We start from the raw sequence: 23663 nt of genomic DNA, 5'->3' as shown, positions 1-23663 counted from the left end.
CCTGCTTTAGTTGAAGGAACTAGACGCTTGGCCTTCCGGACCACACGTGGGCTGGGGAGGTAGGCTCTCGAGGGGCGCGGGCAAGGAGCACAGCTTTTTCCTTTGGGCGGGTGCCTTCTCGGAACAAACCAGCTCCACGCGACGAGAACAGCCCTGCGCGACTCCTAGGCCTCTGAGCCCCTCCCCTCAGGGCGCCGAGAGCTTCCCAGAGAAGGGTGAAGGGCACTTCGCTCGCCTTCCCGGGGAGCCTGGGCCCGAAGCTGGCTGGTACGCGGGGAAAACACCCGGTATCTGTCGTGGGCCGGCTTCTGCCGAGTAAGGGGTTCAAGTGTAATCCAGGAAGAGAGGCCGCGGCCCCGGGGCGGGGGAGCTGGGAGGGCGGGGGAAAGGGTCGGAGGACGTAGACCAGACTCGCTGGGACTTAATACTGTCAGGTCTGGCCTTCCAGCATTTCACCCTTAATAAGTCTCTTACCTGCCTCTGTCTTGGTTTTTCTTACAGTTGTCATATGTGGAAAGCTTTTCTGAAAAGGCTCTTTAAGATGTTTAGTTCTGTGAGCAAACTTGATTGTTAAAAATATTGATTTAAAATATAATTGGAAAAGAACGTAACTAGGCAGTGAGTATTCTTTCAAATGGAACATTTAGTTTGCAAAATAGTTCAGATCTTTATTGTAGCGGTGCATTTAGAGCTCGCCATTTTATGCAATTTTGTTGGCACACAAGTAAACAGTACTTTTGTTGTTTATGCCATGATCTTATGAGTAAATCCTTTATTTGAGTGTTACGTCCTGCAATCATTCTTATTAGTAAATGTTAATATAGTATCACCTCACTTGGATGGATTAGGGGTAGGGAACTTTCATTTTCAAAGGTGAGAAATAGGTAGAAAAAGAAGAGGTCCCTTGGCTTCAACTCCAGCTCTTGATTAGTAAGGCCACTCCTGGTAAGACCTGCTGGAATCAAGGCTCTTAAGCCAAGTAATACAGAAATGCCTGCCATAGTGTAGGCATTTAAAAAGAAGTATCTGTAGATGATACTTCTACAAATGCTGGGTCTTGGGAATACAATACTCAGGAAAATAAGACTTGCAAAAAGCAGACATTCATTATATAAACTCAAATGTATAAATGTAAAATTGCACCCTGGCAAAGACCTGTGAAAGGTACCTGAGTATATAGCATATACAGGGTGACCTGGCCTATTTTGAGGAGCAAGGAAATCATCCCTCCCAGAAAGTGACATTTAAGGATATTAGAAGGGTAAATGGAAATTAACTAAACAAAGGAGGGTTATTGAGAATAAATAACGTTCAGAAAATGGAAAGTTGTTCAGTGTGGAGAGAGTGCAGAGAGGAAGGGAAAGAGGGAGGATGATCTAATCAGGAGCTGGCTTTTGTTTCTAACAGTAGAGTGTTTTAGGCAGAGGAGTTTTATGATACACATTTTAATTTCTAATATCTATGCACAGTTCAGATTAGAAATGCCAACTCATGAGGGTGGTGGGGGCTAGGAACAGAAATGGCACAATAGAATACAATAATTGGCATCTATGATGCCTCTGTTGTTAGTAGTAATCTGTGCTTAGTTCACTTGTTTGAAAGCCCGAGGACACAATAATACGTGGTAAAATCTATAAATATTACAGTTTTTCAAAGACAAATTTCTATAAGCAGCAGTTCAGTGAGAAAGTTTGCAAACCACTCTAAATTCTTGGCTTTTATTGATGGTCAGTATAAAATATGCTTTATGTTGATGATCTTTGCTATTATTGGTAAAAGTGAAACCAAAGGCATCATTTTCATCATTGATCACTATTTAAAAGCAATTGAACCCAAAACACAAACAACAAAACTAGACTCTTAAATTTTTTATTAATCAATTGCTATGTTCTTTCTTGTCCTTAGCTTCTGGAAGCTCAGCCCCTTTTACATGCATATGTAGTAATTTCCTTTTGTATATGTTTTCAATATGTATATTCTATACATATTCTAGTCAGCTACCTGGACTAGGGTATAGAGGTCTGGGCAGACTCAGGGGGTGTTGGTGACTGAGTTTGGTAGTTTTGGAGTAGGGGGGCCATTCCTACCACTTTCCCTGGAACCTAATTGGTGCCTCCCTCTCACAGGAGATCCGCTAGCCTCATCATTCTGACTTCTGTCAGCCCTACCCTGCCAACGTCAGGCTCCTGGTGTAATTTGGGACAGGCTGAGTTATGTGGCTCTAGGACAGGGGGCCATTTTTTGCTTGCATACCCAAACAGTGCAGGGCCTTGGTCTCTGCCTTCTGAGCCTTCTCACAGCCAAATCTTGGTCTGTTTGGGCCACATAATCTCTGCGGGCCTCATCCCAATGACGCCTTGAGACCCCATCCCACCACAAAGGTCTGTAAGCACCCAGTGGGTGGCAGTTAGACGTAATGACATTAGCTTGATGTGACATTAGCTGAGTGGCCTCAGACCTAACCAAGATTGAACCTGTTTTGATCTGGTGAACACTACTCACCCCTACCTGGTGACTCTCTGAAAACTTACCTCATGCAACTTGAGTCCCTCCAGAGGCACTTTCAAGTCACTACTCAGTCTATCAGGCAGCTAGAAGACAGAAGCTGGTAGAGGTGGATTTGGGGGTACCTTGAAACTTTTGCCGACCTGGCCCTGGACCTGGTGCTGATAAAAGCTGGCTGTAATGTGCAGCTTAGTCCATCCTGAGAATACCCAGGCTCAGCAGAGGCAGCCACAAACTGTGGGCCACTTTGTAGTCTCAAATAGGTTGTCCAGGGCCAGTCACAGGCAGTGTCTGACATTGGCCTGAACCAGAGTACCTCCAAAGAGGCCTCAGAAATAACACCAAGTGGCTGGCTTCAGATAAAATCAGAGCAGGATACAATTAGTTTCAAAAACAGCATATCCAAAGGGAGATCTTAGCAGGCACCAAGCATGACTGAGGTGAATTCTGCTTTATATGGTCAGTGCCTGCACAACAGATTGTGCACTGAGGTATAGATTGATTCTCACAATAGGTGAGGCTGAGGTTTTACTCAATGCACAAACAGGCCAATAGAAATCAAGACTCAATTACAAAAGGAGGGCCCACATAACCCACAAGAGGGACATTCCTAGGGCACCCAGGTCAGGTAATCAAGGAAACTGCCACTGGGTTCCACAGGACACCTACTGCATAAGGCCATTATATCAAGAGTAGGAGCCATAGCAGATCTACTCAATACATAGAAACAAACACAGGGAGGCACCCAAAATAAGGAGACAAAAATATGCCCCAAATGAAAGAATAGAAGAAAACTCCAGAAAAAAGAGCTAAATGAAATGGAGGCAAGCAGTTCACCTGATACAGAGTTTTAAAAAAATGGTTCTAAGGATGCTTAAGGAACTTATTAAGAACTTCAGCAGAGAGAAAGCAAGCATAAAGGACATAGAGACAATAAAAAATAAATATCCAGAAATGAATACAATATCTGAAATGAAAACCACATTAGAAGGAATAGATAATAGGTTGCTTGAAGCAAAGGATTAAATCAGTGATTTGGAAGATGAAGTAATGGAAAACAGAACCGGAGCAGCAAAAAATTTTTTAAAAATGAGATAGTTTAAGGGACCTTTGAAACAGCATGAAGCATAACAACATCTGCATTATAGTAATACCAGAAGAGAGAGCAAGGGATTGAGAACCTATTTGAAAAAATAATGACCCAAAACTTCAGTTCTTGGTGAAGAAAAAAGTCATGCAAGTCCAGGAAGTGCAGAGAGTCTCAAAAAAGATGGACCCAAAGAGGCCCACACCAAGACACACCATAATTAAAATGGGAAAGGTTAAAGGAAAAGATAATCTTAAAAGTATGAAGAGAAAGACAGTTACCTATAAGGGAGCTCCCATAATACTGACACCTGATTTCTCGACAGAAACATTTCAGGCCAGAAGGCAGTGGCGTGAATATTCAAAATAATGAGAAGCAAGAACCTACAACTGAGACTACTTTACCCTGCAAGGCTATAATTTAAAATTGAAGAAGTAAAAGTGCTTTCCAGATAAGAAAAAGCTAAAGGAATTCATTACCACTAAACCAGTATTGTGAAAAATGTTAAAGAGACTTCTTGAAGAAGAAGAAGGTAAAGGAGAAGGAGAAAACAAGAACATAGTGAAAAGAGTAAAATGGCAATGAACACATACCTATCAATAATCACTTTAACTGTAAATGGCTTAAATGCTCCAATCAAAAGACACTGGGTAGCAGAATGGATAAGAAAACAAAACCCCTATATATGCTATCTACAAGAGTACTACCTTAGAATAAAACATACATACTAAAAGTAAAGGGATGGACAAAGATATATCATGCAAATGGAAAAGTAAAAAAAAGCTGGTGTAGCAATACTTGTGACAACAAAATAGACTACATCTAAGGCTATAATAAGAGACAAAGAAGGACACTGCATAATGATAAAGGGAACAATCCAATAAGAGGATATAACCCTTGTAAACATCAGTGCACTCAATATAGGAGCACCTAAATTTATAAAGCAAGTCTTGATGGACATAAAGGAAGAGATTGACAATAATACAGTCATAGTAAGGGATTTTAACACCCAATTAACATCAATGGGTAGATCTTCCTGGTAGAAAATCAATAAGGAAACAACACCCTTAAATGACTCACTAGATTAGATGGATTTAATTAATATCTTCAGAGCAATTCACCCTAAAGCAGCAGAATATACATTCTTTTTTAATTGCACATGGAACGTATTCTGGGATAGACCACACATTAGGCCACAAAATAAGGTTCAATAAATTTAAGAAGATTGAAATCTAATCAAGCATTTTCTCTGAACAGAATGGTATCAAACAGGACTTCAATCCCAAGAAAAAAAAACTGAGAAAGACATGGAGGCTAAAGCGCATGTTTCTAAACAATGAATTGGTTAACACATCAATTAGAAGTCAAAAGATTTTGTACTTTGCAACAAACAAAAATGAGACAAAACAACCCCAAATCTATGGGACACAGTGAAAGTAGTACTTAGAGGGAAATTTATACGTTTAGGATCTACTTCAAGAAACAAGAAACATCTCAGATAAACAATCTAACTTTCCACTTAAAGGTATTAGAGAAAGACAAACAAACAAAACCTAAAGTGAGTAGAGGAAATAATAAAGACCACTGCAGACATAAACAGTGCCTAAAAAATCAATACAATAGATCAACAAAACCAAGAGTTGGTTTTTTTTTAAAAGAAAACCTAGATTGACAAACCTTAAGCAGACTAAAGAAAAAAAAGAAGACTAAAATAAGTAAAATCAGAATTGAAAGGGGTGAGGTAAAACTGACACCACAGAAATACAAAGGGTTGTAAGAATAATTATGAACAGATATATGCCAAGAAATTGGACAATCTGAATGAAATGGATAAATTCCTAGAAACACAATCTTAAAACTGAATCAGGAAGATTCAGAAAATCTGAATAGACAGACTTCAACTAATGAAGCAGTAATCAAAATACTCCCAACACATAAAAGTCCCGGATTGGATGACTTCATAGGTGAATTTTACCAAACATCCAAATAACACCTATCCTCAGACTACTAAAAAAATTCAAGAGGAGGACAGTATCCCAAGCCCATTTTACAAGGCCAGCATTATCCTAATTCCAAAACCAGATAAAGACATTCCAAAGAAAGAAATTATATGCCCATATCCCTGATGAACACAGATGCTAAAATTCTCAACAGAATATTAGCCAACTGACAAAATATTAGCCAGCTAAATCCAGCAATACATTAAAGAGATCATACACCATGATCAAAGGGGATATATTCCTGGGTTGCAAGGTTGGTACAATATTTGCAAATCGATAAGTGTGACACATCACATAAACAACATGAAGGATAAATATCACATGATCATATCAGTAGATGTATAAAAAGCCTTTGATAAAATCTAGCACCATTTTGTGATAAAAACTCTCAGCAGTGTGGGGAATACAGGCAATATACCTCAACATAATAAAGGCCTTATATGACAAACCCACAGCCACCATCATACTCAATGGGGAAAAACTACAAGCATTTCCCTTGAGATTGGGAACAAGGCAGGAATATCCTCTTTCACTACTCTTATTCCACGTAGAACTAGCCACAGCAATTAGATAAGAAAAATAAATAAAAGGCATCCATACTGGAAAGGAAGAAGTAAAGCTGTCATTATTTGCAAATGACATGATACTATATATAGAAAATCCTAAAGATTCCACTAAAAAACTACTAGGACTCAAATAAGTACAGTAAAGGAGCAGGATATAAAATAAATATCCAGAAATCAGTTGCATTTATGTATACCAATAATGAACTATCAGAAAGAAGAACTGAGAAAACAATCCTATTTAAAATGCCATAAAAATTTGTAAAGTAAATAACCACGGATGTAAAAGACCTGTAGTTGGAAAATTATAACACACCAAAGAAAGAAACTGAAGAAGCTACAAATAAGTGGAAGCATATACCATGTTCATAGATAGGAAAACTTAACATTATTAAAGTGTGTATACTACCCAAAGTAATTTATGCATTCAGCACAATTTTTATCATGATACCAAGGATGTATTTTACAGAAATAGAAAAATATTCCAAAAATTTAAGTGAAACTACAAAATACCCTGAATAGCCATAGCCATCTTGAGAAATAAAAACAAAGTTAGAGGAATCATGCTACCTGATATCCGAGTATATTACAAAATGTAGTATTCAAAACAGCATGGTACTGGCATAAAAACAGACATATAGATTTATGGAACAGAATAGAGATTTTAGCAATAAATCCTCACATTTATGGCCAATTAGTATTAGGTCAAGGAGGCAAGAACACACACTAGGGTAAAGACAGTCTACCCAATAAATGATATTGGAAAAATTAGACACTTACCTGCAAAAAATGAAACTAGACCACTTTCTTATGGCATACACAAGAACAAACTCAAAATGGATTAGAGACTTAAATATTTGACTGAAAACCATAAAAATCCTAGAAGAAAACATAGGCAGTAAAATCTCAAGACATTTTTGTAGCAATATTCTTTTATAATATATCTCCTTGGGCAAGGGAAACAAAAGAAAAAATAAACAAATGGGACTGCATCTAACTAAAAAGCTTTTGCACACCAAAAACAACCATCAACAAAATGAATAGGGAACCCTTGAATGGAATAACATTTTCACAAATGATACATCTGATAAGAGGTTAATAATAAAAATTTATAAAGAAGTAAATAACCCAACAAGCCCCCCAAATACAATGCAATAAAAAATGGACATAGGACCTGAATAGACAATTCTACAAAGAGGACATACAGGTGGCCCATAGATAAATGAAAAAATGCTCACCATCACTACCCATCAGAGAGATTCAAATTAAAACCACAATGAGATATAACCTTACACGTATCAATCAGAATGACTGTCGTTGATAAACAATAAGTTTTGGTGGGGGTATGTAGAAAAAGGAACTCTTGTGCATTTTTTGGTTGGAATGCAGATTTGTGCAGCCATTAGGGAAAGCAATATGGAGTTACCTCAGAAAACTAAAAATGGAACTGCCTTATGACCCAGGAATTCCACTTCTGGGAATATATCTGAAGAAAACCAAAACTAATTCAAAACAATGTATGCACCCCTGTGTTTATTGCAACATTATTTACAATAGCTAAGATTTGGAAGCAAACCAAGAACCCATTAGTATATGAGTGAATAAAAAAGCAGTGGTACATTTACACAATGAAATAATAGATGGTTGTGAAAAAGAAGGAACTTAAATGCAACAACATGGATGAACCTGGAGTTTATTATGCTAAGTGAAATAAGCCAATCATAGAAGGACAAGTACTATATGACTTCAGTTTTTTGTGGAGTCTAATGAACTAACAAACAAAATAAAAACAGACTCATAGTTACAGAGAACAAACTGACAACTGCTAGAAGGAAGGGATTTTGGGGAGCTGGGTGAAAAAGATAAAGGTATTAAGCAAAGAAAAAAGAAAACTCAAAGACACAGATAATGGTATGGTAAGTACCAGAGGGAATTGGGGATGATGTAGAAGAGGGTATGGGGGATAAATAGTGATGGAAATAGACTTGACTTGGGATAGTGAACACTCAATACAATATACACAGATCATGTATTATAGAATCATACAACTGAAATCTATATAATTTTGTTAACCAATGTCACCCAATAAATTCAATTAATTTTATTAACTAATGTCACCTAATAAATTCAATAAAATTTTTTAAAGGACTAAGGATGTAGTAAGAAATAAAAAACAAAATATCAAGACTGCTTCACTTAAGAATATTTAATTCTGTCATTATGTTGATTTAAGTACATGCTTATTATTCATCATGTATCCTTTATGCCTATAGGTTTTTAAAATAACTTTGCTAGTGCCTTATTTTTCTAGACAGCTTTATCAAGATATAATTCACAAATCATACACTTCAGCCATTTAAAATATACAATTATGTTGCTTTTTACTATATTTACAAAGGCATTAATCACCACAACAATTAAAGAATATTTTCCTCACTTCAAAAGAAACCTCATTACCCCCAACTTTTTCTTACCCTCCACCCCTTGGTAACCACTACTCTACTTTTTGTCTCTTGGAATGGATTTACTTATTGTGGACACTTCATATAAATGGAATTATACAATCTCTGCTCCTTTGAGACTGGCTTCATTCACTTAGCATAACGCTTTCAAGGTTCATCCATGTTGTAGCAAGGTTCATTACCTCACTTAGTTTTATTGCCTAAGAATATTCCATAGTATATATGCTACATTTTATTCATTCATTAATTGATATATTTGTATTGCTTTCACTCTGGCTATTATAAGTAATGCTGCTATGAACATTTGTGTAGACATGTGTTTTCACTTCTTGGATATATACCTAGTAGTGAAATTGCTGGATCATATGGTAACTCTATCTAAATATTTAAAGAATTGTTTTCCAAAGCGACTAGACCATTTTGCACTTCCATTACAATAAATGAGGGTTTCAATGTCTCCACATCCTTGACAATCATTATTTTCTGTCTTTTTGATTATAGTCATACTTTTGGGTGTCAGTGGTATCTCATTGTGGTTTTAATTTGCATTTCTGTGAAAGCTAATGATGCTGAGCTTTTCTTGTACTTCCTGACCTTTTCTATATTATATTTGGAAAAGTGAGTATTCATATACTTCGCAAATTTTTAATTGGGCCATTTGTCTTTTTAGTTACAATGCAATATTTTAAAATAATTTCTTTAGTAGGAAAGATGGTCCATGATAATTATAGGCATAAAGTAGTTGTAAAGTACTTATGAATGAAAGCATATGACACTGGTACTTTTTTTAAGGGATGTTTGTAGTGTCTGGTGGATTTTTGATCTCTCTCCTCCCTCTTTTCTTAGGAACCCATTTTGCAGCTCTCAAGTTTTTGTAGAATGCTGTAAACAGTTGTCACAGTTTTTCAAGAAAAAGAGTTACAGCTTCTTCCTCCCAATAGAACTTTTATAGTTGCATTCAATGCCTAACATTGCAGAAGCAGAAAGGGCACATGATTCTGGAAATGGTGAGCATAAATCTGAGAGAAAGTCTCCTGATGAGAAACTACAAGATGCTGTACAGTCTTTCTGCACACGTGCCTCAGGGGCACCCTTGGGTCCCAAAGGAGATGGTCATTATCCATGGAGCTGTCCAGTGACCCATACTCGGGAGAAAATCTATGCCATCTGTTCAGACTATGCCTTTCTCAACCACGCAACCTCAATCTATAAAACTCCAAATCCATCCCACTCTTCTTGCCTCCCTGATAGTACCTCTCTATCTGCTGGAAATAATTCATCAAGATACATTGGTATCCCTACTAGTACATCAGAGATCATCTACAATGAGGAAAATAGCTTGGAAAACTTATCCAATAGTCTGGGCAAGCTACCTCTCGCATGGGAAATTGATAAATCTGAATTTGATGGGGCCACCACAAATTTGAAACACAAATCAGGTAAGGAAGGAGCCATGAAATTCAAATTTGAAAATAATAAGAAAACAATGTATCTTGTTTAGACTTGCCATTGAATGTTTTTCTTTTATAATACTGAACAGAGAACAGTGCTATCATCTTGTCTCATCATTACAGTTAAAAGACAAACTTGGACATGAGGCATTTGGTTTATTAATGTGTTACTATTAGAAACTTTTGACATTACCCTTACATTGTGAGAGTTTTTAAACATCTAGGATGCTGTAGAAACACAGGTATTACAGATAAGTACATGGTGACTTAGAAATGGTTATTGAGGTGGCTGGAATAACATACTACTACTTTATAATTATGCAGAGAGATGAATTCGTATGTCCCAATTAAATATCTAGTTTTCTTAACTACCAGGTAATATTGAGATTTTTTGGTTGTTACAGTTTTTTGAGTACCCCACAAGGTCTCCATGTACCACTGAGTGAGTTGTATACTACCCAATTTGGATGCTGTTCACCTAGGGAGTTGACCTCAGGTTCAGTGCCTTCACAATTTTATTGTGGTAGTCCTCTGGCAGATACTCATGCTTTCACCTCTTTTTATTGAACTCACAGTAACACAGGAATTTTATGAGGCAGGTACTGTTATTCCTTTTTCACAGATGAAGAAATTGAGGCATAGAGGGGATAAGTTGCCTGCCCAGATTTGCACAGCTAGTTAAAAAGTAGTAGAACTAGGATTTGTATTTTACTTCCAGACTTCTCTGATCATTTTATAAAATCACCATCTATACCCTTTCATTTGCAAAATCAACTTGTTTCATGGAATGTTCTGTAAATTTATAATTTTCACGGTGTCAGGGGATTTCACTTTGTGTCTATATTTATGAGTAATTGGCCTATAATTTTTAATAATGTGTTTTCAGGTGTTGGAATTAGGTCTATGCAGATCTCCTAAGATAAGTTGGAAAATGTATTCTCATGTTTTCTGAGGGCTATTAAAAATCTCTAACTTTGATTATGTTGTCTTAATTTCCATTCTGTTGAATTTTATTTTGTTCATTTTATCTAAGTTGTTGATGTTGGCATAAAGTTGTTTGTAATAGTCCCAGTATACTTTTAAAATCTATATGGTCTTTTGTAATAAATTACTCTTTCACTCTTCAGCTAGTCCTTTTTTTTCCTTGCTAGGGCTTTATTGGTTTTGTTCATCTTTTGAAGTAACCAGCTTTTAGCCTTGTTAATTTTCTTAGTTGTTTTCTATTTTATTGATTTCTACTCCCTTCCCCCTTTTTTCTTCCTTTGAGTTTACTTTGTTCTTCATTCTCTAACTTTTTGATCAAGACATTTCTACTATAAGTACTTAATGTTATAAATTGCTCTCTAAGTATGTTTTAGCTGTTGTTCACTCATTTTGATATATTCTGTTATCATTTAATTTAAAGTACTTTCTAATTTTCCTTATGATTTCTACTTTGATTATGCATTGTTTAGAAGTATGCTTTATAATTTCTAGGTATTTTGGAGGTTTTCTAAATATTGATAATATCTAATTCAGTTCCACTGTGGACAGAGAACATATTATGTCAGTCTTTTTAAATTTAGTGACACTTGTTTTATGACCCAGTGTATGGTCTATGTTGGTGAATGTACCATGTACACTTAAAAACAAGGTGCATTCTGTAGTTGTTGGGTGTAGTGTTCTACAAATATTGAAGTCAAAGTGTTTGAAAGTGTTGCTCACATCTCTGCCTCTCTACTTAATTTTTTGTCTCGTTCTACCAAATGCTCAAAATGGAGGGCTAAGAATCTCCAACTATGATTGTGGAATTGTCTTTTCTCCATTTAATTTTGTTTGCTTTTGTTATCATGTAATCTGAGGCTCTGTTATTAGGTACTCACACGTTTATGACTTTTATTTCTCTTTGATGAATTGCCCTTTTATTATTAAGAAGTGTTCTTCATTATTTCTGGTAATATTTCTTGTTCTGAAAGCTACTTTGTTTGATATGTATATAGCTCAGTGATTTTCAAGCAGTGTGCTGCAAGAATTTTTAAAACATGTAATACCTGACTATTTAGTCAGAGGCATTGATTTCTTTTCACTTAGATTGTCAAATATAAAAATGATAATAGCCAACACAACAATAGCCAAGCAATGTAAATGAATCAAAATTAAACCTATTTTTTGTCAGATTGGCAAAAATATAATTTTTGTTATGCCATAGTTTAATAATTAGCTTGTGTGTGCATGAGATAAAAAGGTTGAAAACTGCTGATAAAGCTAATCTAGCTTTATTTTGACTAGTTTTTGCAGGGTTCATCTTTTTCCATCCATTTATTTTCAAACTATGTTTTTGTATTTCAAGTTTACCTCTTAGCCCTGGCTGGTGTAGCTCAGTGGATTGAGTGTGGACCTACGAACCACACGATCGCAGTTTGATTCCCAGTCAGGGCACATGCCTGGGTTACAGGCCAGTTCCCAGCAGGGGACTCAAGAGAGGCAACCATACATTGATATCCCTCTCCTTCTCTCCTTCCCTTCCCCTTTAAAGATAAATAAATAAAATCTTTTAAAAAATAAATAAAGTATACCTCTTAAAGATAGCTAAGTATATTCAGTGAATTATTTCTGATATTGTTTATTTTCATTCTAGAATTTACATTTTTAAATAGTATCTGTTTCTGAGCTTGGATTTTCTATTTTTTCACTTATGAGAGGATTTTTATCTGTCTCATAAGTAATAATTATAATACCCACTCTGCAATCCTTATTTGCCAATTTTAAAATCTGAGTTATCCTACAGTTGGGCTTTTTTTTCTTGAAAAATGTCACTTTTTTTTTCAGTTTCCTCACATGTTCAGTAAATTTTTTTATTATTCCCTAAATATTTGGAGTGTTATAGTATGGTGATTTGGGATTCTGGTATATTCTTCCAGAGTGTTTAAAAAAGTTAATTAATTAATTTAGCAGCAGTTAATTTGGTTGGGCCAAATCAACTCTGTTGAAGGCATCTCAAATCTCAGTTCAATTCTTTTAGCCTTAGCTGTGCTGTTTGGGTTCTGCTTAGGATTTGGGCCAAATTTATACACAGAATTCAGGCTTCCCCTTACCTGGTTGTCTTTTTTCTGGTGTCCCCAACCTCATTTTTCAGTAATTGTGATTGTTCAGAATTCTGTACTGTGGTTCTTCAAGTCAAAAGATGGTGGGCATTCTATTTTCATTCACTATCCTTATACCTTTCTTAAAAGCCAGTGTGGCAAATAGAGGTATTTATACAATATGTATGTATATTTGGTATTGGGGATTTATGAGTTTGTTATGGGCAGGGTGACTTGTGGAAGCAGGAATATGACAAGGGGCAATGGGCAGAAGTTACTGGATTGATGGAATTTTATAACAGATTTGATTATTTTTAAAAAATATGTGTGACATTATTGAAATATTTGAGCATAGCTATCTGAAATGTTAAGTGTATTTTAGTGAAATGAGAGTTGAATGTTATTCATATTTTAATTTATGTAATTTTTTAATTGAGTTATCCATTAGCATGGCTCAGAAATTAAAAGCATAAAAATTAAACACTATAAAGTCTAACTCTCATTTTTGTCTTCCTTTTGTCTATCTAGCTCTCAATTCCCCTTCCCCCATAGGTAACCACTAGTATTTGTCTTATGTATCTTTGGAGAGAGAAAGAGAGAGACAGGTAGAGAGTGAGGTAGAAGTGAAGTGAGAGAAAGAGGAAGGAAGGGACAGAGAGAGAAGGGAACAGAGAACATGCACACATAGTGAAAAGAAACTTTTTTTCCATTCTAGTTCCTAGTGCTAAAGCCTCACTTTAATAATGCCCATATGTACATAATCTGTAATCCATTTTGTGGTCTCAGTAGGCCTAGAAATATTTTTAAACATCACATCATTGTATTACTGAATGTATTGTTTTTACTTTTTAACAGAGTTCCATTAATGTGGTTTTATTATTTTATAGAAAGGATTCATTTTCTGGAAAGTGGTTAATTTATTATTTTACTGTTAGTGATTTGATTTTCTGAATTAAAGATTTTGTGATTCTTTTACTAGCTATGTGACTAGTTTAGGAATTGGAATATACAAATCTGATAGGAAATACCATTCCTGATTGTTTAATTTTGTTATTTTCTCTCTTTAAGGTAGGAGAGTATTTTTTATTTATCCTCACCTGAGGACATTTTTTTATTGCTTTTAGAGAGAGAGAAAGAGAGTGAGAGAGAGGGAGAAGCATCCATTGGTTGCCTTTTCATATGCACCCCTACTGGGTATGGAAACCACAACCTGGATATGTGCCCTGACTTGGAATTGAACTCGTGACTTTTCAGTCTACAGAATGGTGCTCCAACCAACTGAGCCATATAGGCCAGGGTGATGGGACAGTATTTTTGAACATACATATTTCTTCAATATGTTTATGGATATTATTTTTAGGACTAGTGGCAGTTACTTTTTAATTTTGTCCCATAATTAATTTCATTGTCCTGGCAATTCACTTCATCTTAAGCATTTTTCTTATTTTATACTCTTATATTCTAGGCAATGTAAAGAAACAAATTTCCAAGAAAAAAACTTCAGATAAGAAAGGAAGACATCAAAGGGAGTGGCCTCAGTATTCTCCTCTTGAAGATATTAAGCAGCGGAAAGTATTAGACCTCAGACGATGGTAATCTCTAAAATTTTTTTTCTTCTTTAAGCACAATACCATTGCTGTACTTAATTCGTGGGTTAAATTTAGATTCCCCAGATTGTTCTGAAAATGTTTTCACTCCTGGTTCTTCAAAGTGGGATCTAACTATGAACCATACTTTTTGTTTGCTTGTTGCAGTCCATATGTCTCTCTTAATCTAGAGAGACATGTCCACCTCACTCTCCCCCATTTTAATTCTAGGACATTGATTTATTGAAGAGACTTGGCCAGATACCTTTTAAAAAAGATTTTATGTATTTATTTTTAGAGGGAAGGAAAGGGAGGGAAAAAGAGAGGGAGAGAAACATTGATGTAAGAGAGAAACATTGATCAATTGCCTCTCGTCTGCACCCCAATCTGGGACCAAAGTTGCAGCCCAGGCATGTGGCCTGACTGGAAACCCATCTGGGGCTGCCATTTGCTTTGTGGGAGGATGCCCAACCAACTAACCTATACTGGTTAGGGCTTGGCCAGCTATCTTGTAGAATGTCCTTTCTTCTGGATTTGGTTTTTTCCTATTAGTTGTATAAATTATTTATATGACCTCAGTATTTCCTGAAAACTGGAAGTTAGATATAAAGACTTGATTAGGTTCAGGTTTGGGCATTTTAGACAAGAATACTGCCTAAGTGATCCTGTGTGCTTCATGTTGTATCAAAATTGGAGGAGCATAGTATTTGGTCATCCAGCATTAGAGATACTAAGAGTGATTACTGGATTTAGGAGGTGACAGCCTTAGCCCACATTATAAAGTTACTTTTTTCCCTCTGCAACCATCAAGTTATCAGTGGGGTAACAGTAGCATTAGGCTAGTATCCTGTTCATATCAACTTTTCACTTAGTGGTTTGAGCCAAATCTATTGATGATCCTTGCCTGAATCCTTGTTATGAAGTGATGATATCTTAAAATTTTATTATTTTAAAAAACTTGCTGGCATTCTTCTAACAAGAAAAGCTTTCCTTTGGACATACAGAGGATCCAGAGACACATGAAAAGATGCTCGATATCGCTAGCTATCAGAGAGATGCAAATTAAAACCACAATGAGATACCACTTAACACCAGTCAGAATGGCTATCATAAACAAAGAAACAAACAACAAGTGCTGGAGAGGTTGTGGGGAAAAGGGAACCCTAGTTCACTGTTGGTGGGATTGCAGACTGGTACAACCACTATGGAAAACAGTATGGAATTTTCTAAGAAAACTAAAAATGAATGTGACTTTTGACCCAGCAATTCCACTCTTAGGAGTATATCCTAAGAGTCCTGAAACACCAATCCAAAAGAACCTATGCACCCCAATGTTCATAGCAGCACAATTCACGATAGCCAAGAGTTGGAAGCAACCTAGATGCCCATCGGTCAATGACTGGATCAAAAGACTATGGTACATTTACACAATGGAATTCTATGCTGCAGAAAGGAAGAAGGAACTACTACCCTTTGCAACATCATGGATGGAACTGGAAAGCATTATGCTGAGTGAAATAAGCCAGGCGGTGAAAGACAAATACCATATGATATCACCGTTAACAGGGATCTAAACAAAACAAACAAGCAAGCAAAATATGACCAATGACACTCAATTACAGAACAGGGTGACAGGGTCCAGAGGGGAGAGGGGAGAGAATCATAGGGGAAAAGGGGATAGACTCACATGAACAAGTATAAAGGTCACATGGACAATAACTAAGGGTGGGGGGTGGAAATGGGAGGGAGGTGGGGAGCATGGGGCGGGGGGTGGGCAGGGTTGGGAATATAAGACAGAAAGCTGTACTTAAACAAGAATTAAATAAAAAAATTAAAAAAAAAGAAAAGCTTTCCTTTATCAACAAAGTCTATTTGGTTACTTTAAAATACAGTTTTTGTTCCAAAAAAAGAAAGTTTAATTCATGATAGCTATATAATTGTTAATCTCTGATTTGAAGTTTTTAAAAGTCTTTTGTGTGAGATTTTAGAAATACTAGATTTTTTTTCCACTTATTTAATAAGTATTGGGCCCTTAACTATGGCCTGAGAATATAGAAATAGATAAAACATGGTCTTCATTCTCTTAAAGTTTAAAATCTATTTGAGAGAGGGGATTAAGCAGAAAATGTAAAATATTTCAGGAGGCAATTTGTCAGATGATGAGTATGAATAAAGAAACAACATGAAAGGAAGTAATGAACACCAAAAGGCTTCACTGAAAAGCTGGGTGGAAGGAGAGGAAATCTGAAGGGATGAAGGTCTTTCAGTGAACTGGAAAGAAAGCACATTGGTAATGAAGGGTAAGCCAGGTTATCTGGAGTGAGGCTCAGAGAAGCTGAGAAAATTTCCCAACATCCCATAGAAAGTAAGTAGATCATTGAAACCGAAGACAGCCAGACTCCAAAGTCTGTTATTTCTTCTTTCTTTTTCTTCATCCTCACTCGAGGACATTTTTCATTGCTTTTTAGAAAGAGAGGAAGGGAGAGAGGAAGGGAAAGAGAGAAACATCTATATAACAGAGAGGCATCTATTGGTTGCCACCTCTACGCACCTAGACCAGGTATCATATACACTGAGGCTGGGGATCCAACCTCAACCTTTTGGCTATGGCTGTAACCAACTGAACCACAGCTAGGGTCAAAGTCCATGTTCTTTCTTTATAACATCTTTTATTTCTTTGATATTAGGTGTATGATTTAGATTTGGGGGGGTACAAAGATAAGTCATTGATGATTTCTTAATAAAAGGATATTTACAAAGGTAAATTGGAAGTAGTTAGTATGACAAGTGTACTAGAGAAGAAACACTAGAACTGAAAACATCAATGTTTCTTTCTTTGGAGCAAAGCTTTGTCCATTTTTGCTTCTAATCCCTTAAACTTTTGTTTTAACAACAAATATGAATAATTACATTTTAATGGTATATATCATGTGAGACCATAAAGGCTTGGGTTAGAAAGGACAGATGGGAGAAATAACCTGAGGGGAAAAATTACCAGGATGACCACCTTATTTCTCATTAAGAATATTATACAGAATAGGGTTGGAAGGGAAAGACCTTCAGAAAATAGAAGAGTGTCAGTGAAAGTTTTAAGCTGGCCATGAAAAAGACCAGTAAACAAGTTTGGATTGATAAAGAAATAAAGATCTTAAGGAAGCCTAAGGTTGATCCCAATGTTTCATGAAGAATTATATAAAATAAAAGAGGGAGATTTAAATATGGTAGAATAAGGTATTTTTACTTTATTTGTTCCCTCAAACCCATAAAATCAGTAACTCAATGAAAAATGGAAAACTCTGTCCTTGTTGAAATAAAGAAATAGCAAAGTCCTCAAACCATAGGCTCAAAACATATTTATCAAATTCTTTGCATAAACTGATGGCCTCAAACAGTACAGGTTTCCCTAAAATTCATGTGACAGTCCTGAAACCATCCAGTGACCCTTTGGATAGATCTAGGGGTATGAGAAGTTGCACCTGTGCTGAAGCTTTGGAGCTCTTTGTGGAATCAAGGTCAACACTATAGAAGTACAGGGAGGGTTGCAGAAGGAGACAGCATGCTTATTGCCACTTGATTATCTTACTCTCCAACTTCTGGCTGAAGACACTGCTCTAGAGAATTGCTAGGGTGGTGGTGATTGTAAGAGTTGAACACAGGGCACATACTTCCTGATTTCAAAACTTATTACAAAGTTATAATAATTAAAACAGTGTGGTGCTGGAGATAAGATAGACATACAGACCAATGGAATAGAACAGAGAGTCCAGAAATAAACCCTCATGTAAATGAGGAAAAAAAAAACTTTGTCAAGGACCACAGAATAAAGGGGGGACAGTCTCTTCAGAAAATGGTGCTGGGAAGAGTAGATATCCACATGCAAAAGAATGAAGTTGGACCCTTACTTCATACACAAAAATTAACCCAATATGGATTAAAGACATAAATGTAAGACCTTAAACCATTAATACTCCTAGAAGAAAACATAGGGGAGAAGTTTTATGATTTTGGATTTGTCAGTAATTTCAGGGATATGACACCAAAACCACATATAACAAAAGCAAAAATAGACAAAAGGGACTATTTAAAACTTAAACAAACACTTCTGTGCAACAAGGAAACAGTCAACAAAGTGAAAAGGCAACATACAGAATAGGAGAAGATATTTGTAGATTATACATCTGATAAGGATTTAATATCTAGAATATATAGAGAACTCTTGGAATTGAAGTTGCAAACAATCACATATGTAGCTCAACTAGGAATTTGCACTGGAATTGTAGTAGTTGATGTCTAAATTTATATACCATGATTTTTTTCATTGGCTTGGATAACATCCACTTTAACTAGCAGTCAGTCATACTTAGCCATCTTTATTAAGATAAATGATTTATCATTGTTATGCATTTACATGCATTTAATAAGTATAAAAATATTTTAAGTGAATAAAGATTTTACATTGGTTAAATGATCAAATTTTTCATTATTTTAACACTTTCAGTTGCCATGAGTGTTATATTTTTATATGACTATTTCATATTTATTCAAGTGAAAATAAGTCTTGTTTTTGCAGGTACTGCATAAGCCGACCACAATATAAGACTTCTTGTGGAATCACCTCATTAATTTCTTGTTGGAATTTCTTATATAGCACAATGGGAGCTGGAAAGTAAGTATGTAACTTTTTAAAAAATTGATTTGAGAGAGAGACGGAGACATTGATTTGTTTTCCACCCATTTATGCGTTCACTGGTTTAGTCTTGTATGTGCCCTGACTGGGTGTTGAACCTGCAACCTTGGAATATAGGGACAGTGTTCTAACCAAGTGAGCTACCTGGCCAGTGCAAGTATGTTAATTTGTTGGTATCTCTAAACTCTGAGGTATTCGGTGTTGCTCTTTTCATAATGGAAGGTTTTTAAAAATTTATTTTAAATTGAGAAAAAACTGCTAAATTTTGTTTTAAGCCTATTAGTTATAAATACATGCACCAATTATTTTTGATAAAATAAAAAATATTAAGGAAATTGTTTGCAAATCAGACAGATATATTGATATCGAAACAGGTTATATTTGCATATGGTTGGAATTGTAAAATGAAAGGCAATGTTTCTTTTTGTAGTCTTCCACCTATTACCCAGGAAGAAGCATTACATATTTTGGGCTTTCAACCACCATTTGAAGATATTAGGTTTGGCCCTTTCACTGGAAATACAACACTAATGAGGTATGAAGCCTTCACATAGAGACAGTACCTTATTTTTAGTTTTGCTAAATAATAATAATACTGTAGATGTGTGTTGATAGTAAACCATGTATCCAGCTGCCAGACCCCAATCTTTAGTAGATATGCAAAACTTGGGCTCCACCTGAATTTCTCTAGAATTGCAATAGTGCCATCTTTGTTATAGAACTATTGCTATCAGCAAATCTTTTTTATTTTCAGATGGTTTAGACAAATAAATGACCACTTCCATGTGAAAGGATGCTCGTATGTCCTGTATAAACCTCATGGGAAGAATAAAACAGCTGGAGAAACTGGTAGGTAAACATGTAGAAGATTTATATACACTATGGTAGGGATTTTAGTGGGTAGAGGGATCAAGTAAAAAGGTAAAAGGACTCATGGACATGGGCAACAGTGTGGTGATTGTTGGGGGAAAGGGGATATAAGGAGACTAAACTGCAATGGAAAAAATAAGTTTAAAAAAGATTTATACACATGTACATGCACATGCACATACATACTTTAGACCAGGAATGTCAAACTTATTTTCACTGGGGGCCACATCAGGCTTGTATTTGCCTTCAAAGGGCTGAGATAATTTTAGGACTGTATAAATGTAAGTACTCCTTAACTGTTAAGGAATTGAAATTACATTCAGCCCTTCAAAGGCAACCACAAGGCTGATGTGGCCCCCAGTGCAAATGAGTTTGATATTCCTGCTTTAGACCATCTCAAAGATTAGTCGTGTTGATTATGTAACTACTAAACACAATCTGTTACTTTTGTATCTCTTTATCCAAGGGGAAATCATAATACTTATCTATAGGGCACTTTTCAATATACAGTTTAATATTTTTAGTTCTCCTCATCTTTCCATGTAGAGTAACTGTACATGGAAAAGCCTAAAGGCTTTTAAAGCATGTCATAAACACTACTTTAATTCATTTCTGGTACTATTTGGCTCCATAGGGTATGTGAGTGTGTATGCATGCATGCACACATGTATGCCCGTTAAACTCTTTCAGAAAGCAGCATGGAATGCACAATTCCTTTTCCTAAAAGGGAATGAAAGAATTTTAGAATAGTTGATGTTAGACCTGTATAATAACATAACAACATGGACTATTAAAGTGATAGAGTTCTATTATGGGATAGTCTTGGTCATAACAGTTATGGCGTTGATTTTAAGGATTGTTTTAGGTGCTAATTTAAATAATTTGCATTATTTGACAACTTCACTTTTTTAATTTGACAATAATCTTTGACTTTATAAGTCAAAATTGTAATACAGTGTTAAAGAAAAATTATTCTGATGTTAAAATTATAAGGAAGATTATATTCAAGACAATCGTAATAAGGGTATCACACTGGGGGACAGTGGGTTCAATCCTGAATGCAACAAAGGCAGCTGGGAATTTATAGACAGCTAGCAAAGTGAGGGGTCAGTGGATGGAGAAAAGGCACTAAGAGTAATAGAATTCTTGCTAAATTGGTCTAACAGGATTCTTACATCAGGGAAGTTAAGGGCTTAGACCTCAAGGGTGGGGTAGGAGATGATATCTCATCAGATATCAAGGGTGGTTAATATCTAAATTGACTTAGCAGGAATCTTACTAAAACTGAATTCAGCAAGGATGGACACAGAAGCCCTAGATCAAGGCCTAGTTGAGAAGAGGGCTCAGAGGAGCCTAAATAAAGTTTGGTCAAGGAGAGAGTCTTTGTCAACAGAGAGGATATATGGTTTCCCAAGGTTAAGGATTGAACATAGAGGAGAATATATTTCTCTTGTCCTATATCAGGTATATCAAGTCAGATAAATTTGGAATTCACATGTTGGTTTCTACACATACTGGTTTTATGATCTTGAACAAAGAAGTTAGATGCTCCCTGAGGCCACTGTAGACCTTGGTCTTTCTATATTTGCACCCTCCCCAAAGGGTCACTGAGATAAAGATAAAAGGAGACATTTTTGTAATACATTTAGCTCCTTGTTTGACATAGACTGAGGACTCAATGAATGTTAGCCTTTATTCTTACTGACTGAATTCTGTGCAGGGGGCCTGTCCCTGTTGAAAGGGCAGCTTTACATGGTGTTTTAGTAGTTTTTTTCTGTTTTTAGTCTCACTAAAAAGTGAGACTGTCAACACACCTCTCTTACTAATTGATTAGGAAATTGACCCAGCAATCCCATTTCTGGTAACAAAAGGTGTGTCTGGAAAAAGTCCAGCCATTATTAATAGCTCGAGAATGGTTTGCGTGACATCAATGTAACTTGAGAGCCAAGCAGAGTGGACTGGAATGGGCATGCATAAACAATGACGACTGCATTGAACTAGTCAGTGGGGGCATTGAGTGAGCATATGTACTGTGTGGCTGTCACATTCAAAATAACTGAGCAAGTAGAGCATTGAATATGCTCAAATTTTGTGTTAAGCCTGAACATTCCTCTGTGGAAACTGCAGATGATTCAGAAGGCTGTAGCTATGGGCAACTGGTGACTGGCAGCTTCATCATGACATTGTGCCTGTTCATGCATCACACCTCATGCAGAGATTTTTGGTAAAATATCAAATCACCCAGGTGACTCAGCCCCCCTACAGCCCAGATTTGGCACCCTATGACTTCTGGCTTTTCCCAAAACTAAAATCACCTTTGAAAGGGAAGAGATTTCAGTGTGGATGATATTCAGGAAAATACGATGGTGCAGCTGATGACAATTGGGAGAACTGTGTAAGGTCCCAAGGTGCCTATTTTGAAGGGGACTGAGGTATCATTGTCATATGTACAATGTTTTCTTCTGTCTTATATCTTCTTCAATAAATGTGTCTATTTTTCTTATTATATGGCTGGGTACTTTATGGACTGACCTCGTATATCCAAAAGAACCCAAAACACTAATTTGAAAGAACATAAGCACCCCTATGTTCATTGCAGCATTATTTACAATCACCAAGATATGGAAGCAGCCCAAGTATTCATCAGGAAATAAGTAGATAAAACAACTATGAGACATTTATACAGTGGAATGCTACTAGGTTGTAAAAAAGAAGAAAATTTTACCATTTGTGACAATATGGATGGACCTGGAGGACATTATGCTAAGTGAAATAAGCCAGAGAGAGATAAATGCCATATGATTTCACTCATATATGGAATCTAATTAACAAACTGAACTACCAAGGAAAATAGAGACAGACTCATAGAGAGGAGGATGACAGTGAAAGGGTGGATGTGGGGTGAGGGAGGTGGAGGGATTGAGGAAAAAGGAAAAAGGATTCATGGACATGGACAACAGTATGGTGATTGCTGAGGGGAGGGGAGTTTAAGGGCATTAAATGTTAATAGTAAAAAATACAATAAAATTCATGAAAGTAAAAAAAAATTGATCAGGCAAATGAAACTAATGAAACTAAGAAAGGTTATGCTTTCCAATGAACCTAAGACTGTCTCTCATTTGAGGAATCTGGTTCACTCCCTATGCTCCCCGTCTTCCCCATTTGGCAAGGGAGAGGAGTGGCTGCTGTGATTTCTTCACTAAATTTTAATTCTGTATTTTCCTAGTGTTATTCCTGTTTTCATTTTCTTACTACGTTGACTCCTCACTGTTTCTTTTTCTATGTGTTTTTGCTGAAGGATTGCTTTGCCCCCAGCTCCTTAGAATTTTGTTGTCTGCCTTCAATAGTAAGTGGCCTTGAGAAAGCCCTACTTTATCTCTAAGTTTTCCC

At 36.2% G+C, this 23663-nt stretch overlaps 1 protein-coding gene across 3 annotated transcripts in view; it reads left to right on the top strand.

The window, feature by feature from the left end:
• The window catches only part of BIVM (basic, immunoglobulin-like variable motif containing), an 83395-nt gene that overhangs the window by 1179 nt on the left and 58553 nt on the right, over window positions 1-23663 (top strand). The window contains exons 1-6 of one of the 3 annotated variants that reach the window (XM_037065777.1): window positions 197-267; window positions 9464-10056; window positions 14596-14722; window positions 19287-19382; window positions 19834-19938; window positions 20158-20252. In XM_037065777.1, coding sequence (XP_036921672.1) covers window positions 9579-10056; window positions 14596-14722; window positions 19287-19382; window positions 19834-19938; window positions 20158-20252 — 901 coding nt within the window. In that variant the 5' untranslated portion in view covers window positions 197-267; window positions 9464-9578. Of the gene's footprint in view, window positions 1-196; window positions 268-9463; window positions 10057-14595; window positions 14723-19286; window positions 19383-19833; window positions 19939-20157; window positions 20253-23663 lie in introns of those variants that run through there. The other 2 variants (XM_037065779.1, XM_037065778.1) reach the window with 2 other exon arrangements.

The sequence above is a fragment of the Sturnira hondurensis genome, unplaced genomic scaffold (assembly GCF_014824575.4).
Source record: "Sturnira hondurensis isolate 20B ecotype Veracruz unplaced genomic scaffold, ASM1482457v3 Scaffold0016184, whole genome shotgun sequence".
NCBI classification, from domain to species: Eukaryota; Metazoa; Chordata; class Mammalia; order Chiroptera; family Phyllostomidae; genus Sturnira; species Sturnira hondurensis.
This window is presented reverse-complemented; position numbering and strand designations above follow the sequence as displayed.